The sequence below is a fragment of the Toxorhynchites rutilus genome, chromosome 2 (assembly GCF_029784135.1).
Source record: "Toxorhynchites rutilus septentrionalis strain SRP chromosome 2, ASM2978413v1, whole genome shotgun sequence".
Classification (NCBI taxonomy): Eukaryota; Metazoa; Arthropoda; class Insecta; order Diptera; family Culicidae; genus Toxorhynchites; species Toxorhynchites rutilus.
The window spans coordinates 66,401,371-66,420,615 of NC_073745.1; the positions used below are offsets into that span (position 1 = coordinate 66,401,371).

Consider the following 19,245-nt stretch of genomic DNA (forward strand, 5'->3'; position numbering starts at 1 on the left):
TAAATTTGTAAACAAATTTAGGTGGCCGGCTATGTTGACGTTTCTATAGTGTTCAATGAGAGATGTGAGCCGTTTAAGTAGATCCAACTGAAATGCACTATAGTTGCGATAATATGGGTAAAAGCTTAACTCTAGATTTTACGCAATACGTATAATAATTGCGTACAATGGAATAAAGCAGGCATTGTGCTTTGCAAGAGCTTTAGGGCACTTTTTGAATTTAATCGTTTTTTGTCTCCGTTAGAGTGCAGTTCGGCCACCGTAAATTAAATGTAAAAATTATATGTATTTATGTATGAAGTTCAATTAAATGTAGTAATAGTCTGTTAGTGTATAGTCTAAAATTGTAATAAAATGTGTAGTCATTGGTGCTAACAGTGTTCTTAATTGAAAAATCGAACAACGAAATTCGCTTCATACTCGGGGAGAGATTTCGCGTAGTGAACAGAAGCTACTAGCAAAAGGGGACCATCACGGAATCCGGCACAAATTGAAACACGACCACTTATGCGTCGCAACACTCAGCATAGAAATAACGCACAAAAAAGGGAAGGATGTCATTTTGTTTACCCTATTTACGCTCGGTTTTTAACCAGCTCAAATAGTAAAGTGGCGGAACAAGATAACAGATACGGTGACCAGCAGTACTGTGCAGAATAATGTATGGTATCACACGAAAAGTTCAAAAATTCATCCGAACAGCTGACGAATAATGTTAATGTATTTTTTCTTCGAAGTTCATCAAAAAACCTACTAAATGAGATATTTCCCTTTTCTGTGCGTTATTTCTATACTCAGCATCAGCAAATCCAAACACAAATTATCCAACATGATCAACAATAACATTCTTATCTCATCGGTTCTCAACAAGATGGCTGTTGCGTACAACATTTTCATAAATCAAGGTATCTATGCCTGTGCTCTGTAATTTTAAATAAATTAAATAATGAATAATAAATTTAATATTTTAAATAGAATTAAAAAAAACTGTATATTCTGTAGCTTCGCTGAAAATCTGTAATTTTGTATATACAGATTCTGTATCTGAAATTCGGTGAAAAATCTGTAAAATACAGAATATTCTGTATATGGGGCAACCCTGCTCATGTTGGTAAAATTTTCGGTGTGCTTGAACAGTTAAAATATTTCGACGTCAAAGTCAAACTCAAGCAAGCAGACACAATTCTCGTTCAAGGCTTTCCAACCACTTGCAAATAACATGTTCCTTCGTTACATGGAATAAATCTTTGATACAGAAAATATGATAGAATAAAGACAGCCCTAAATGGGACAATTCCTTTCATAGGAGTGAGTTTTATCACATTAAAATCAATTTCCACTTTCGAACAAAGACCAATTTCGTTAGCGCAAACATCAAATGGACTAACAATGCTTGTCACTATCAAATTGTACAACATATGGGAATTGAACTTTCGCAAATTTTCTCATTTTCTTCAGAGTTTTCCGAAAATTTTCAATTGCCATGTTTGGTTGGAATATGTTTGATTGAAATATGCGTTTTTATTCTTTTGAGACCCCCCCCCCTCCTTAGGGAGAGGGAGGAGTGTCAAACCACCATAGAAACGTGTTTTGCCCCCTATAACCTCCATATACCGAAATTGGTTCCATTTGCTTGATTAGTTCTTGAGTTATTCAGAAACTTATGCTTCATCTGTATGGTCGCCCCCCCTGTTGATTCGCGATAGAAACTTCCACATGCTAAATTTGGCTCGATTTGCTTAATTAGTTCTCGAGTTATGCAGAAATTTGTGTTTCAATTGGATGGCAGCCTCCCATTAGGAAGGGGGGAGGGGTGTTGAATCACCATAGAATCGTTCATCGATACCTAAAATCTCTATATGCCAAGTTTGATTTCATTTTCTTGATTAATTCTTGAGTTATGCCGAAATTTATGCTTCATTTGTATGGCAGCCCCCCTTAGAGAGGAGAGAGGAGTGTCTACTCACCATTGAAACGTGTGTTGCCCCCTAAAACCTTCACATGCCTAAGGGCCTGGCCAGGTAAGGGAGTAAAAAGTGCTCCCAAACCAAATCACCAGCTGTATGGCAAATATTGTGTAGGATATTAATTAAGAAATTTTGGCGGTTTATTTGAACCCCTATGTGGTTTGACGTAGGATCTATAGTGAAAAACGTACTTATTCGTTTATTTCACGCCATCCTCAAAAGTACTGAATGTGCATCTTACTACGGCTGGGTAAGGGAGTAAAAAGTGCCTTCAAACCAAATCACCAGCTGTATGGAAAATATTGTATAGAGTACTAAATAAAACATTTTGGCAGTAGTACCATATATTTGAGTCCTTATATGGTACACCATAGGATCTATAGTGAAAAATGCACCTTCTCGTTTTTTTTCACGCCTTTCTCAATAGCTTTGAGACAAAAATATGGAAAAAAAATACTGAAAGTACATCCTACTAAGGTGTATCGATCAATACTTTCAAACAATTTCTTCATCAAAAAATCAAATATTAAAAAAATTAAATTAATTTTTATTTTTATTTTAAATTATTATATTTTTTTTATTCTGAGATTCAGTACTACTCTAGTTTGTATTCAAATTTCTTCCTACGTCTATTTTAGGTGTATGTTATTTTTTTTCAGAAATTTTAGAGTGTTTTTCGCGGTACAAAAAAATTATATATATTTTCAGGTGTTTCGAAATTTTGAAAGAAATATTACTTTGAGACCCACTTATGCTCTAATTTTCATTTAAATGCATTCGTATGTGTTGTTTTTTCCACATGTAACGTAATTTTTTCTTGAAGTTTTGGGAGGATTGCGCGAAAAAAAAAAATTTTTTTGGCCTTTGGGCATTTTTAGTTTATTTTGAATTACTACTCTGATATTTATTCAAATTTTGTTTTTTAGATGTCTAAATTTTGTTGGTATATTTAGAGTATTGCGCTGTACAAAGATTTTTTCCTCATATCTTGAAATATATGAGATTATCTTTACATCGGATTTAGATGGTTTACCAAATTCATAGGAGTCAGCAGTACGATAGAGCTCTGTGAGAAAAAATAAAGTCCTTGTGGTAATATCATTCGGATTAATGAGAAAAACACTTAAAAACATCCAAATTATTATTATTATTTTTTTCATTTTAATCTTACAAGGGAAAACCACGAATACAATAAAATAATCGATTTCAAGAAAATAAAAATAATAATGCAGACGATGAAGAAAATTATGTTTGTGTCTCGCAATGCTCTTAAACATTCAGGAAAAAATTGCACCACATGTAGAAAAAAAGACACATACGAACGCATTTGAACAAAAATTAGAACAGAAGCGGGTCTCAAAGTTATATTTTTTCAAAATTTCGAAATGCCAGAGAATATATAAATTTTTTTTGTACCGCATATTTAATTTTTTTTTATAATTACATTTTTTTGATGAAAAAAATGAAGATATTTATCGATACACCTTAGTAAGATGTACTTTCAGTATTTTTTTTCCATATTTTTGTCTCAAAGCTATTGAGAATGGCGTGAAAAAACGAGAAGGTGCATTTTTCACCATAGATCCTATGGTGTACCATATAAGGACTCAAATATATGGTACTACTGCCAAAATGTTTTATTTAGTACTCTACACAAAATTTTCCATGCAGCTGAAAAAAAATCTGAAAAAAAATCACACATATCTAGAAAAGCCGTAGGAACACATTTAAATATGAATTAGAGTAGTACTGAATCTCTAAATCCCAAAAAAAAATTTCAAATTTTCAATATTTCTTTTAGTACTTTAATTTTTGATAAAACATCGTAGGAACACATTTAAATATGAATTAGAGTAGTACTAAATCCCAAAAAAAATTTAAATTTTCAATATTTTTAGTACTTCAATTTTTGATAAAAATTTGTTTTGATAATTTTTCATGATACACCGTAGTAAGATGCACATTCAGTATTTTTTTCAAATTTTTATCTCGAAGCTTTTGAGGATGGCGTGAAATATTTTTGGGGGTGATTTGGTTTGGGGGCACTTTTTACTCCCTTACCTGGCCAGGCCCTTTGGCTTCATTTGCTTGATTGATTTTCGAGGTATGCAGAAATTTGTGTATCATTTGTATGGCAGCCCTCTCTTAGAGAAAGGGGAGGAGTGTCTAACCGCCATAGAAACATTTTTTGCACTCCAAGACCTACACATGCCGAATTTGGTTTCGTTAGCTTGATTAGTTCTCGAGTTATGCAGAAATTTGTGTTTCAAAATAAACGATTTCCCGCTTGTCATTCTTTGACCAAAACTTTGTAGGACTAATAGTTTTATTGATTGTATGTTTTTGTATTATTAATTGTAGGTTTTCGTAGAAAAGCTAGTGAAAAAAGACTTTTTTGTGCAATACATACAGAGCAATTCCAGCCAAAAATCAGCCGAAACACAGCCAATTTTGACACGACTCTCTTCGATTCCGTCGATGGAAACTTCCTAAAATAACAGTTTTCATTATCATACGACGAGAGATCGAAATTCTCGCTCAGCTGCGAGATAAGTATTCGGTCAATCAATCTAGTTTTCGATGAATCGTGTATTGTTGAATTTTTCGTCTCTTCTTTATCACCAAAAATTCCTTTTCAGAGAGAAAGAAATTTGGGAAAATCTCTCTCTCTCTGAAGTTCAACGAGAATGCTTTTTCGTCTCTCATTTAGTACTGAAAATATGGAGCGAGCAATCAAAACTAACTTTACCAACGTTAGCCTGTTTAGACACCGTCTAAACGACCTGCATTTGAACAGTGTTTGAATTGTGCAAATATTAACGCATCTCATGTTCACTTCACGGTGAAACTCAATGTTATCGCATGTTTTCGTGCAATATTGTCAGCTGTACTGAAAAAGTGAAAAACCATTATCGACATCAAGAAATCACTAAAAACAAAATCATTTTTCGGCTAATAACAACTCGCCCAAAAATAAAATTCGGCATTGCGTTTCTCGCGAGAATCGAAGTGAGCGTATAACATTCTCTCGCCTCTCATATTCTCAACCATTTTAACCCGGCGAGTGAAAACGGATATTTTTCTCTCAAATCGGCCTGCATTTCGATCTCTGCATATGACCGAATTGAATTACGACTGTTTTTTTAAAGAGCGTATTCAAAATCAAAAAGGCGTGTTCAAATTCATTGATCATTGGACTCAAAATCCAAATGTCTGAATAAAATATGATGTTTGACAAAATTGTTGGAAAATAAATGAATCATTTAGGAAAAATAACATTTAAAATATAGTGTTAAAAATATTGATCAAAAATTTTAAAATGTTATTTTTTTTCTAAATGGTTCAGATATTTTCCAACAACTTTGTCAAATATCATTTTTTATTCAGACATTTGGATTTTGGGTTACAATTTTTTAAACAAATATCAATGATTTTGAATACACCTTTTTCAAAAATCGCAATTTAAATTGGTCATATGATTATTAAAATTGTGATTTTAGGTAGTTTTCATCATAAGGACCAAATTTCAAAAAAAATCGGAGAGTATCGGGTCAGGCCGACTGATTTGGCGTGGAACTGTTCTATACTAACACTCATTATTGTTACATCCCAACGAACCCAACCTAATTAGTGAGATGAAAAAAATGGACGACTTTCGGATGTATTTATCATTTCAAATACAGATAAGTGATCAAATAAAGATCGACAAAAAGACTAATATAAATTCAGGGATATAAAAAGCAATCAATGAAGGTTTACACATAAGTTAACATTTTCTCATCGAATTAACAATTTCGTTTACTTCACCTTCGGGTAGCTGATTATGTCATGTGTATATGCCAGCTGACTAACATCTTATGGATGAGCACAATTTAATTTTTCAGATACTGATGTAGACGTTTGATGTGGACAAACTCACGATTAATCTCCTGAACTATCCTGAACTAATTCCCATTGCAGTTTGGTTGTTGTTTGCTACATTCAATACTATCTTCGAGTTCCCAATCAAACCCAAATCCACAACAAAGACAACCAGTTCTCTCTAGTGACATTTCCAACAAATCTCGCACTAATCGCGTGATAAAATCGCAAATTTGCAGATTATCGGATCGAAATCAAAAGGAGCCAATCAAACCTGAACCTAATCTTATTTTCATTTCAGCAAGCAACAGCAGCATCCGTTCCGTTCCTACTTTCCCCTCAAGGAATAATGAAGCCGTTTCGCTCCGATCCCTGAAGTCGCTCCATACAGAGATGGGAACACAATCACCGGATTACGGAGACATTCCCCTAAATAGTTTAACCCCTCCCAGGCAATGAAGCGATGTGTGTGTATGTGTGTGTTTGCCTAAATGCCCGCTACCTGCCCGACCTCATAAAGAGGACATAAAGATACAAACGAGGTTGAGATTTTGAATAAAATTAAACCTAATTCCCATTCACTGCTGGTACGTGTGGGGCATGCTGCTGCAGCTACTGCTGACCGAGCAGGGATTAAGGAAACATGTATACGGCTGCAATAGGGCCGATTGGCTAGCATTGGGCTTATGACTTACCTCTTCCACGTTGGATCCAATCGTCGGGCTCGTGTGTACGACTTCATTCATCAGAAACTGGTACAGGATGGTGGTTTTGCCGGCGTTATCTAGGCCGACCATCACTAGCTTGTGTTCTGGAAAGGAACGATGAAATAGAAGAACCCTTCGTTAGAACGATATAGCGGAAAATCGGTTTGATAGGGTGAGGTGACTCCGATGTCATCATTTTGATGCGATTTTTGGCTGGGAAATGAGAACGAGCACCGTCATCTTTAAGAGGATCTAAAGAAGCTATTCTGACTAATTTGGGTGATTCGCTTTTATTTCCGAATTAGGGATTCTCATTTGCCACCCGGAAAACGAACCTCGCGCAAGCATCAGATTACAAATCAGATTAACACACATTTTGTTTACCTCTCTCAAAAAACGGACAGCCGAAGAACCTTTACCAGAAGGTCAATTCAAAGCCAGTTCTCTGCGACTGTCAATTGACTGACAAATGACCGCAAACGCTATGGAGACCGGCGTAGCGCTAATTAAAACACACAAAACAAATAAAATCAAACCGTTTGTTGTTTCGAATTTCGGTGGGGGAGTGGAGTAGATTTCGATCAGGTTTACATCAGCCGCGGCGACCATGGCATTATCAAGTCTCGCCACACCTTCGCCGCCGCGCGATGGTTTGGTGGATCAGAAAGTGAAACTGAAATCGGAGCCACTGGCTCAAATTTATTCCATGGTTTGACTTTTGGTAAGATAAGGTTTCACGAGAGGTTTTGTTTTCCCATGACAGGATATGAGGTAAGCAGCAAGGACAAGACCGATGTGATCTGTGATGTATCTGAAACGTTTTTTTTTTTTGCTAAATAATCAAACAATCGTCGAATCCCCATATGCGAGGTTGTTAATGATATCTTCATCGATGGGGGCTTGCTTAATGACATAACTAGTTTATTGTTTATTGTTTACAAATTAAGTTTATCTGACATAAATTGTCTTAATAAACACCCGTCACTCAACTAAAGTTTAATCTTCTTATTCTACGTAGAAATTCATTTGTGGAGATATTAAAATCGAACGCGGATTCGATAGATGCAAACACACGAACCATTGCACTTATAGGTTGATTATATCCGTAATGAGTACGATGGAAACTCGGTTGCATCAGGGACCGCTGTCTCAGCATCCTGCTTGATGCACGAAAGTTAAGCAGCGATAGAAGATGAGGGCAATCAACTTCTCCGACGAGTAGTTTGCAAACATAAAGAGCCTGTTGTGTCTTGCGTCTCCGTTCGAGCGTTTCAAGACCAAGCAGTTGACATCGATCTGGATACGCTGGAAGGTTCAAAGGATCGCGCCATGGTAGATTTCGCAGCGCCATACGTATGAACCTTTTTTGGACTCGCTCGATCCTTAGATTCCACGTTACATCGTTTGGTGCCCATACAACTGAAGCATTTTCCAGAATTGGTCGTACGATGGAGCAATATAACACCTTCATGCAGTGTGGGTCTGTAAAATCCTTTGCAATTTTCGAGATGAAGCCGAGTTGACGATTCGCTTTCAAAATTATTGATGCATAATGTGAGTTGAAAGAAAACTTCGAGTCCAATACAACACCAAGATCCGTCACCTGATGCATTCTGTTAAGAATCGTATTATCAATCTGGTAATTGAAAATGATCGGGTCCAAAGAACGATGGAAGGTCATAACATGACATTTCGCGATGCTGATGACAAGTTTATTCTTACGACACCAATGAACAAACGTATTCAGCAAATTTTGTAGATGAAGACAATCTTGGACACAGCTCACCACAACATAGATCTTTAGGTCATCGGCATATACAAGTTTACATCTATGACCAAGTGAAGACGCAGCATCATTGAAAAATATCACGAACAGTAGCGGTCCCAGGTTGCTTCCTTGAGGGACACCGGTCGTATTAGTGAACGGTGATGACATGCATGTTCCGTGCTTAACGTGCAGCGTTCTGCCAATTAAGTATGATGAAAGCCATGATACTAGTCTGTGAGAGGCTCCCAATCGACAAAGTTTGCAGAGTAAAATTTTGTGATCTATGAGATCAAATGCTGCTTTTAGATCCGTGTAAATAACATCAACCTGGGCTTTCCTTTCCATCGCCACCAAACAGGTGGTAGTTAAATCCAGCAAATTGGTAGTTACGGACCTGCCAGGGATGAATCCATGTTGATCAGATGAAATATGCGTCTTCGTGGCTCGTAGAATTTGATCGCTGACTATTATTTCAAAAAGTTTAGATGCTGCAGAGAGGCTGGTTATCCCACGATAATTTTTAACATCACGTCGATCGCCACTTTTGTGCACAGGAAACATATAAGACGTTTTCCAACACACAGGAAACTCTCCTCTCTCGAATGAACGATTGAATATGAACGCTAGAACTTCGGCTATTGCTCTTGCGCAGTAGCGAAGAACAACAGCGGGTATGCCATCTGGACCAGGAGCATAGGAACTCTTCAGCTTTTTGGACGCCTCGATAATTATTGCGGGGGATATTTCGAACGTGTCAATAGCTACTGCATTTTGTGGAACATTTGATGCAGCATTTTCTGCCTCTCTATCGGACGTTGGCACTGTTTGAAAAACTGAGGCGAAGTGCTTCGCAAAAAAATCACACGCTTCTGCTTCGTTTTCAGATTCTTTTCCACCAAAAACCACATTAATCGGAACTGACTTGTTTTTCCGCTTGCTGTTTACGAAGCCCCAGAAATATTTTGGATTCCGGCGAAGTCCAAACTGCACCCTTAATACGTGTGACTTATAAAGGTCGGCATTTAGTTTTTTGTAAACGTCACTCGCCCATTTAAAGTTATTCTTTGAGGAAGGCGATTTTTGAGTACGCAGGATGCGCTGGCACCGACTGCGTTCGCGTTTTAGTTTGCGGAGGAGCGGCGTGCTCCAAGGGGGTGAGAGAGGTTTTCTTTTCACAGGAACGTTCAAAGTTAACCATTGCAATATGACATTAGAGAAGTTCAACGCCATGCTGTGAACATCAAATTCTTCATAAACACAATTCCAGTCTAGACTAGATAAGTGATGAAAAAGTTCGTCAAAGTCGATTTTACGGTAATTGAGTGCTCTGTAGTCGTTAATCGTCTCTAAAGGTGGGCAAGGGCGTGCATAGGGATCCTTGATGTGTATGTTAAGTGGAGGATGGTGTGTATCCACATGGAGCAAGGGTTCTTCATCCGTGTAAACTACCGTATAACTACCCTCAGACGTGAAAACCAGATCGAGAATTCGATCCAAGTTGTTCAGTTGTGCATTAACTTGGTTCAGGTTCAGGAAATCCATTCCGTCGATTAACGCCGAAGCAGCTGGGTTTAAAAAAGACGCGTTTTCTGGACGTATGCCATCTTCATTTTCTGACCACCTAATGCGCGGTTGATTGTAGTCTCCACATATGAGTACAGTGTCGTCTCGAGAAGCGATGTTACAGAGCTCACGAACGGTAGCGATGTGCTCTTCGATAATGTCGATCATGCGGCTTTTATCAGGGGCAATGTAAACGTTGCACAATAAAACCCGACGCCCTCGTATATTGGCTGAGACACACACCTGCTCCAGCCTCCTACCGCTACGTGTGTCGATGCGTGAACATCCGTGTCGTTCAGCCACGGCAATTAGCACACCACCAAAGCTACGCTTGTCGCTATTCAATGAGCTTCGGTCACATCGAAAAACATTAAATGATGTACCAAAAATCTGCAAGGAGTTGATGCTATCGTCCAGTCCTGTTTCCGTAAGCATGATTACATCGTAATTACAATCGATGGAAGCCAGATAGATGTCGTCCAATTTTGTCCTCAATCCTCTCACGTTTTGATAATATATCAAACTGGTGCAAACGGCAGTAGTAGAAGCGTGCTGCAACACAGTATGAATGAGTGTAGGGGTAAAGGGAATTGAGCAACAATACTCGCCTGTGATGGGAACCCGAGGGTTCCCACCATCCATAGAAATACGCGTTGAATGATTTTTCAATGTTGCACTGCAATTTCCGGCGGTGTGACGGATGTCGGTGTCAGGTTTATGACGGGAGATTGCCGAAATTTTTTGGTGGAAAGCTCTTCGAATTCGCGGAACAATATGCCTTCTGGCCAAGTGGATGGCTTAAGAGCGTTTGATTTTAAAGCCGGGTCCACCCCAACTTTAAACGAGATGAAGGTCATCTTGCTGATGTCAGCACCTTTAGCCAATAGTTTTATGACATCTGGATCCTTTTTCAGCTCAAGATTCGCTCGTACCATTGCAGATAATTGTTCGTTGGTTACATCGGGTCTTATGTGGGACAGGTAGAGCCAGAATTTGTTTGCTGGTTTGTCAATAACAGGAACGGATACCACGTTATTCCCTATTGGCTTAGAGCCGGACTGGCATTCAGACGAGTTTTGCGAAAAATCAGGTTCACGAAGTCGTTTGGCGGGTCGAATAGGTTCCATTGTAGGCCATTGCTTAACTGCCGGTGACAGAATAGAAGTGGTAGGCTTTGACGACAATTGTTTTATTTCTATCTGCAAGTTGTTAATCGCTGCCGTGAGAGATGCGAGCGGAGACTGTTCATCCGCTATCTTCGTGATAGAACGAAGATGGGAATTTTCAAATAAATCCGCACAATCATCGCACATCCAGAATAGGTTTTTCCGATGCGATGTGAAGTAGCTCATAAGGGCACGAGAAACACCGGAGCGACCAGAGCATGTCATATGGAAAATACAACCACAGTATCCACGGCAAGCCACAAATTCTATGCCAGTAATTACTTGACTGCATTTTGCACAATTTTTCTCCATGCTCATCTTCGCAGTTGATTCAGTTAGCCTTCAAATAACAACACACACGGCAAGCAGCAGAAACAGTGGCACAAAGGGACGAGTGATTGTACTTATTGATCAACAATAGACCCGTAGAGTTGAACAGAAAATCAATGAAGCTGCACAGCAATTGGAAAAGTTTTAGCGACAAATTCCACAGTAATATTACGTTTAACGATAAGAACTACACTATATTCACATTCAGTCAACAAAATAAAAGTTTATGGTCAATAAATATTAAAAATTGTAGTTATAAAACACATTCAAAAACGGAAAAAAATAAGGAGCTCGAAAGCGACACGGCTGGTGTATCTTCTTCTGAACTGAAAATAGTGATTAACCATTAGTTTGAGGACATAACATTGAAATCAAGTTACAATCATCACACGATTAAATGGACGATCTTTGACTTTTTTTTCGTGTATCGATAGAGTCACGCACCATGAGGCTTACCGTATGATCGTATGATAAATAAGGACTATAATATGGAAATTGTGCCAAGATGATGCATCAACAAACAACTCAACGCTGGTTTAAGATTTTTGATAGAAAACAATCTAAAGAGCTAGGGGGTCTCCGTAGCCACATTGGTTACGCGTTCGCTTAGTAATCGATCGATCGTGAGTTCAAAACTCAGGGCCCTCATTGACCATCTTTGTGTTGTTATAGAATAGCTACCTACACGCAACAATCATCAGCGATGGAGATCGATCCACGGTCGAAATAAGATCGATTCATCCATACAACTGCTCTGCTCTGTAAGACACATCGGACTGCTGTTCCATAAATAACTCAACAATGATCAATCAACTGTCTCCGCTGTCCGGTGGTCCAACTGGATAATGGTAGAACAGAAAGAATACTCTTACGCCTAAATGGCTACTGTGTGAATGTACCATATGTAATGGTATAGAAGGAATACTGGCGAATGACAACTGTGTAATGGGAGCCGATCTGGCGTAGTGGTAACATCCATACCTCTCACGCTGAAGATCACGAGTTCAATTCTCACTCCCAACATTCTTCCAAAATTGGAAGTAAAAAGTGACGAACCAGCCAAAAGTGTTGAAAGTCACTATAATACAGATATAAAAAAAAAAAAACTGTGTAATGTGCTAATTATAGATATGATAACCATGTGACATGTACACGATTAAAATTCGGCTCTGTTACATCTAAAATGCTAATGAGCCTTAAATAAATAAATGGGATAAAAAAAATCTAAAGAGCTGCTAAGAATGAAAGATATGATGCTGTAGATAGAGAAAAGGATCGAATGAAGCAACTCCCAATCAAACATCTATCCATTGTATTTGAGTGCTTGCATAAAAAAAAATATTTCACTCTGTTTGATGGTTGATTTAACGTAATTTGAGTTTGCCACCTGTACAACAAAGTTCTGGGATCTCCGAATGAAACTATTGCGCAATATAAAATCGGCATGTCACATTCGTGAACCCAAGCAATAAATATACATTTAATTTAATTTTGTGATTTTTTTTCATCGCCATCGAAACTAGTCCATTTTATTAGTGCATACGCAATTGTAAATAGACGCGATATAATTGGTCGTTCATATCCACTTTCTAACACTATCAGATTAACCGGCCCGAAGACAATTTCAAATAAGTAAAATTTGAACGAAAACTATTACTTCAGCATTTACTTTTATTTACTAATCATTCCAGACACAGCAAAATAAAAACAGCTCAAATCTGACAACCCGTTCTCGAGTGATACGCGACCTAACTTTGGTGGCAATTGATTTTATATATAAAGAGAATTATGTTTTTGAGTTCATGGTAGTCATCGTAGTCCGACAAAAAAGTAAGGTTAAACCGTTGGGAAAGTTGGAAAATGAAAACCTTAGGCTTAGCGCACATTGTTCATATCGAATTTTTCAGTCTATTGTAAACTGGTTTTGTTAGCCTTCTAAAGCAAGTTACAAAATTGGAACAAATCAATTCTGCAAGTGTTTATATGTGTAATGAAAGATTTTTTGAATGCATATAGGAATTGGAATCAAAGTCAATAACAATACAGCTTTACGTAGATATCGTTTTACATCAACGGAGTCATTCTGACATAATGGACAAGATTAAGCTTGTATTTATGTACAGAGCAATTGTACGCCAAACCAGCCAACCGCTGTCCCAATCGTCTCCGATCTTTTTTTTTTTGAGATTTTGTACATATGGTTACAACGAGAAAGAGAAAGAGCGGCGTTGCATACTATTTTTCAGTTATGAAAAAAAATTTGTTTCATCTTTATACAGCCATTCCATGCCAAACCGATATAGTGGTTCTCAGATTTTCGTGAAAATTGGTAGTTTTGTTCTTTATCGCAAAACATTTGTCCCGTATTTTTTATTTTTTCATTAGGGTGACCATTCCCATTTTAGGGTTGTCCGAAAAATCAACTTTTTCCTTTTTTTTTTTCCAAAAATTACTTTTTTCAAAAATTCATAACTTTTGAACTACTAGACCGATTCAGATGGTCGACATATCAAATTAAAGTCGATCCCTGATCTTCTTTGAAGGAAATACTATACCCGCAGAAAATTCGAATTCTGCTCTCGTTATCATTGATTGTATTCGTTTTTTATTGTTTCCATACTCTCGGGACCAAAGGCGCTATATTTTTCTTGTATTTTTTCTTGAAAGCTGAGGATTTTTCACATAACATATGTCGAAACCAGAGAGACGTTTTTTTCGTTTTTGAGTTATGATTTTTCAAAGTTAACCGATGGTTCGAAAAATCATTTTTTCCTCTTTTTTCCAACACAAAAATTCATAACTTTTGATCTACTGGGCCGATTTAGACGATCGACACATAAAATTAAAGCCAATTGGATAGTCTTTTTTGAAAAATATTAGACTTACGAAAAAGATGGATTTTGATTTCGTAATTATTTATTGTATTAGTTTTTCATTCTTAGTTAATTTACATAGTTTCGGGACCAAGGATGATATATTTTGTATATTTTTTCTTGAAAGCTTATATAACATACCCAAAAATCAGAAATGTGTTATTTTTCGGTTTTAGGTTATGATTTTTCAAAGTTAACATATTTTCAGTCTTTGTTCAATACAGGTCGGACTCGATTATCCGGAGTATTGATTTTTTTTTCACTCCGGATAATCGAGTCAAAACATTTTTTTTTCTTTATTTGTATTTTTGCATGTATTTTTGGTTTTTGATTTTTGATTCATCCCCTTAAAGCCAGAGAACATCTTTCTCACATGAAAAAAAATAATTTATCCAGATTCTCTCAGGAGGTGATAGACGATCATATTTGATGAAAAAAATCCTCCTTCGCATATGTTCGAATTTCGACAATGACAGAGTTATAGAACTTTTTTTTTGTTTCGGACTCTGTTGCCTCAAACTGGCTCTACATTAAAAAGTACGCTACAAAAGACGATTCTGATGCTTTCATTTGAAAGATGAGAAAATTTAGTACAGGATATAGTAGTGGAACAACACAACTAGTGAATTTAAACAACATTTTAGAAGTGAAACTTTTAAGTTACTAATTTTTAATGTGTTATTATTGATTTTATCCTAAAAATTTATATTAAACTAGATTGTTTCTATCAATAAAAATGAAGTTCTTCAACAGCTCCACAATTTGTTCTTTGACGCATATCTTCTATCTTTCTTAATTTGGCTGCAATATCGATATAAATAATTCCTGGTGAAAATTCAAGCAAAATCTTCAAAAATTACGATTTTTACCCCACTGTACATGTAATAGCCACTTAAACTTCACCTTAACGTTGAAAGGTTACATTTCTCCATAAAATAAGCCATATTAGAAATATATAAAAAAAAATATTCCAAACTGAATATAATCGAGTCAAAAATTGTATATATCGAATCACATATAATTGAAACATATAATCGAATCACATATAATCGAGTCCGACCTGTACTGTATTCTATTAGTCAAATCATTTTATTTGATACCAATATTGAGGGGATTGCAAAAAATACATAGTCGACCATTTTGTGGCGGAGACCTTTTCGAATTTATGTTGTTCATAGTGTAGTGTATTCTCCAAATCAAACCAAACAGCCTTCTTTTTGCGGCGACCAAATTGAATTTTTCAAGATCATGGAATACGCAGTTTTATAATGACAGTAGAATTAAATGTATGTTCCAAATTTCAGATCAATCATTGAACCGGAACGGGGTCAATTTTCTATTAATGTGGGACAACCCAACAAACATTCAAATATACATAGAAACAGGTCAAGCTGAATGAAACCATTCAAAAAGTAATTAGTTGTTTGGGGACTGCGGCCATCTTGAAATTTGATTTTTCATTATCTGCTATGTTCTACTAGTCGAGAACTTTCTTTTGATACATTTTTGAGCATTTTTCATAGGTAACTATGTTCTACTAGTCAAATCAGTCATGTTGATGGGGTTGTGAAAAAATATATATGGCGCCATTTTGTGGTGGTGGCCATTTTGGATTTGAATTTTTCATAAATAACTGTATTCTACTAGTCAAGCCCTTCCATTAGATACCCATATTGATGGGGTTCTGAGAAAATATGTAATCCGCCATTTTGTAGTGGCCGCCATCTTGGATTTGCATTTTTCATAAATAACTGCATTCTACTAGTCAACCCCTTTCTTTTGATACTCATATTAGCTATTCAATATAGAATTATTATACAAATTATACAAAATTTCCGAAAATCAAAAATAAAGTACTCCGGATAATCGAGTATAAAATTCCGGATAATCGAGTCCGACCTGTATTTGAAAACTCGACAAATTCCGAAAATCGATCAGAATACCAAAATCAATATTTTTATAAACCAGTTCAATTTTTGAATACTAGACTCATTCAGTTAAGAAACGGTATGATTTGCATTAGAACATAGAAAGTTTTTTTTCTTTTGAATATCGATTTGATTTATTTTTTGTGTTTTCTGATTTTACTTAATACAGGAAAACTTCGATATAACGTACCCTCGTTATAACGTACCCTCGATATAACGTACACATTATCAAAGTCCAAAAAATAATTTTTTTAATATTTTTTTTCTGAAATAACAATACATTATCTGTATTTTGATACTAAAGCTTGTGTTGTAACTTTAACCAATCCCGCAATACAACTGTTTTGTGATTCCGAATTCTAAATGAATCAAACTTCAATCAACAGAACGATGGGCAACATCATGTGAAAAGTTGGCTTCGTCTTCTAATTGAATTTATTCATCAAACTTACTCGAACAGCAACACAATAAAGTAATATAAGCTATGTTCCAGAGTTCTTTATTATGCTTCGATATAACGTACAATTCGATACAACGTACAATTTTGAAAGTAAAATGTACGTTATAGATGTGTAATCTGAAAACACATCTGTAATACAGTCAACTCTCCCTAACTCGATATCCAAGGGACCATCGAGTTAGGGAGGTATCGAGATACAGAACATTTTTTCATATTTTTTTTATGCCACAAATTGCAAATATATGATGTTAGGGTAAGTGTCCCAATATTAAGGCTTAAAAATATGACCCAATTAGGAATAAACCAATTATGGTACATGGGGTTTACTATAATTGGTACCATTGCGTATACAGGATTAAATCAATTATTGTTTTTGTGCATTAGTACATTTACCCTATAAGTACTAATGCGCATGTACTATTCTACATTCTTTTCTCAAATTTTAATATAAATTTAAAATACATAGGATGTTTGTTTAGTAGGCCAATTTTATTGTAAAATGGAATTGGAGATGGAAAAGGAACTAGGTTAACAAAGAAAATATTAATTATGTATGTAATTCAAACTAAATTGTAACGATCTCGCAGGAACTGTTCAATCGCAAAGAAATGTTCAAATAGTTTCACGGGAACATTTTCAGTTGATTGCAATATTTCGGACACATTCTTTAGGTTCGATTTAACGTTCGAAGGTGTAATTTCAAAACAATCAGCTGAAACTTCCTGAACCTCCTCTAACTCCATAGGACTACTATTTTCAACGTTTTTTTCAGCTTCTTCAACACTTTCCAGTATATCGGTATCAGTCATTAGATCACAGCAAATCACGTTTTGATCCATTTCGCAATATTCATCAAATGACGATGAACAATCGAATGGTACTGCACTGTCGACAGCAGCAAGCTCACGACGCATTAATTCTGCCAGCGGAATATCATCATCATCATTTATGGAAAATCCGGCTTTCCTGAAGCAATTTTGAACAGTCTCAGATTTAACCAGATTTTATCCAAGAGCGTGAAAGTAATTCAATTGCATCCAATACCGATATATCTGAAGGGTCCTAGAGTATATTTGAATACAGTATGAGTGCTGAATATCATGAATGTAAAAAGGAAAAAAATACCGTTGTATCCTCCATTTCTAGCAGTCTTCGTTTTACTAATTCATGGCGATAGTACTGTTTCAGGTTCTTGATTATGCCCAAGTCCAGCGGCTGAAGTAGAGTTTGGTGGAAAAAACTGCAAATTTATCGCTTTGGTTGGAGAGATTTTGGGTGCGCTATACAATTATCAACGAACATGACCACCTTTGAGGAGAAAGAGATATAAGTATGATACATTCCCATTACACATAATTCCCGAATCAATACCTTTCTATTTTCTTTGGAAAATCTTTCGTCAAGTTGCATAATCCATTTCTCAAAAAGAATAGAGGTCATCCAGACCTTGGTGTTACTCTCGTATATCACTGGTAATGATTTCTTCTTTTTGAAACACCGTGGGTTTTTACTCTTTCCAATGACCAGCAATGGTAGTTTATCGCTTCCGTCCATGTTGGTTGCACACATGACTGTCAGACGTTGTTTCGAATATTTTCCTCCGTGGCAAGTTTCTGATCGAAATGCAAATGTTTTGTCTGGCAAACATTTGTAGTAAAGTCCTGTTTCGTCTGTATTGTAGATATCACGTGCATCATACTCGGCGATTATACTGGGTAGGGTTTGCGAAATCCAGTTGTCCGTTACACTGAGATCTACACTGGCACTCTCGCCACATAGCTTCCGAAATGTCATCTTTTGCCGTTTTAAAAATTTACTTAGCCATCCAGAACTTCCTTTAAAATTGGGAATTCCCAGTTTCTGGGCAAATTCGCAAGCCTTCTCCCGAAGAATAGAACCTGAGAGAGGTAAATTATTCTCTCTGGCTTGATTGACAAACATTTCCATTGACCGTTCCAGCTTCTCGTTCCCAACCAACCTTATACGCTTTTTGTCCACATTCAATTTTCCCATCCGATGCCATTTTTCCTTTTGCTTGAATAGTGTTGACACCGTACTTTGTGCAATACTGAAATCTTTTGCAACTTCAGACACCTTTCGCCCATACTTTTCGACCTGCTCGATGATGCTCAAACTTTGCGCTATGGTTAGCGTTTTAATCGTTCGCTTGAAAGGTTTTCCCTGGTTTTCCATACTTGAAAAAAAAATCCTTGATAATACGAACACTTCGTCTTCACTTTCAAGAGCAATTGAAATGACAGCTAGAAACGCACAAAAACAAGTACGCGAAAATCAATCGAGTTAGCGAGGTAAAAATCCATGGAAAAATGAAACAAAGCCCATCGAGTAAGAGAGGCATCGAGTAAGGGAGGTATCGAGTTAGGGAGAGAAGAATGCATGTAAAATCAAAGGTGCCATGAAATTCATCGAGTTAGGGAAAATATCGAGTTACAGAACATCGAGTAAGGGAGAGTTGACTGTATCTGTAATATCTCAATAATTTCGCATTTTGAAAATCACATTGTACTAAGTTAAAAAACCGGAGAAGATCGGTACAAAATCGACTTCTAGAATCCACCGATTGGAAGAATTGCTAAATATAAGGCGCGATCGTATTAAAAT

The 19,245-nt window shown here is 36.5% G+C and overlaps 2 protein-coding genes across 2 annotated transcripts in view; both read right to left on the bottom strand.

Moving 5' to 3' along the window:
• Nucleotides 1-19,245, bottom strand: part of LOC129767836 (ADP-ribosylation factor-like protein 5B) — a 57,821-nt gene that overhangs the window by 18,916 nt on the left and 19,660 nt on the right. Inside the window, exon 2 of the mRNA XM_055769074.1 lies at nt 6,524-6,639. Coding sequence (XP_055625049.1) covers nt 6,524-6,639 — 116 coding nt within the window. The remainder of the gene's footprint in view (nt 1-6,523; nt 6,640-19,245) is intronic.
• LOC129767835 (tigger transposable element-derived protein 4-like) lies at nt 17,801-19,095 on the bottom strand. The gene is made up of 2 exons (XM_055769073.1): nt 17,995-19,095; nt 17,801-17,931 (listed from the first exon to the last, which is right to left on the bottom strand). Exons 1-2 carry the CDS (start codon nt 18,814-18,816, stop codon nt 17,872-17,874), a joined length of 882 nt encoding a protein of 293 aa, XP_055625048.1. The 5' UTR covers nt 18,817-19,095; the 3' UTR covers nt 17,801-17,871.

Coding starts and splice junctions, on each gene's coding strand:
- LOC129767835 (XM_055769073.1), bottom strand. CDS start 18,816: ATGGAAAACCAGGGAAAACCTTTCAAGCGAACGATTAAAACGCTAACC. Junction 17,932..17,994: donor TTTCCAAAGAAAATAGAAAG/GTATTGATTCGG, acceptor TTCTCCTCAAAG/GTGGTCATGTTCGTTGATAA.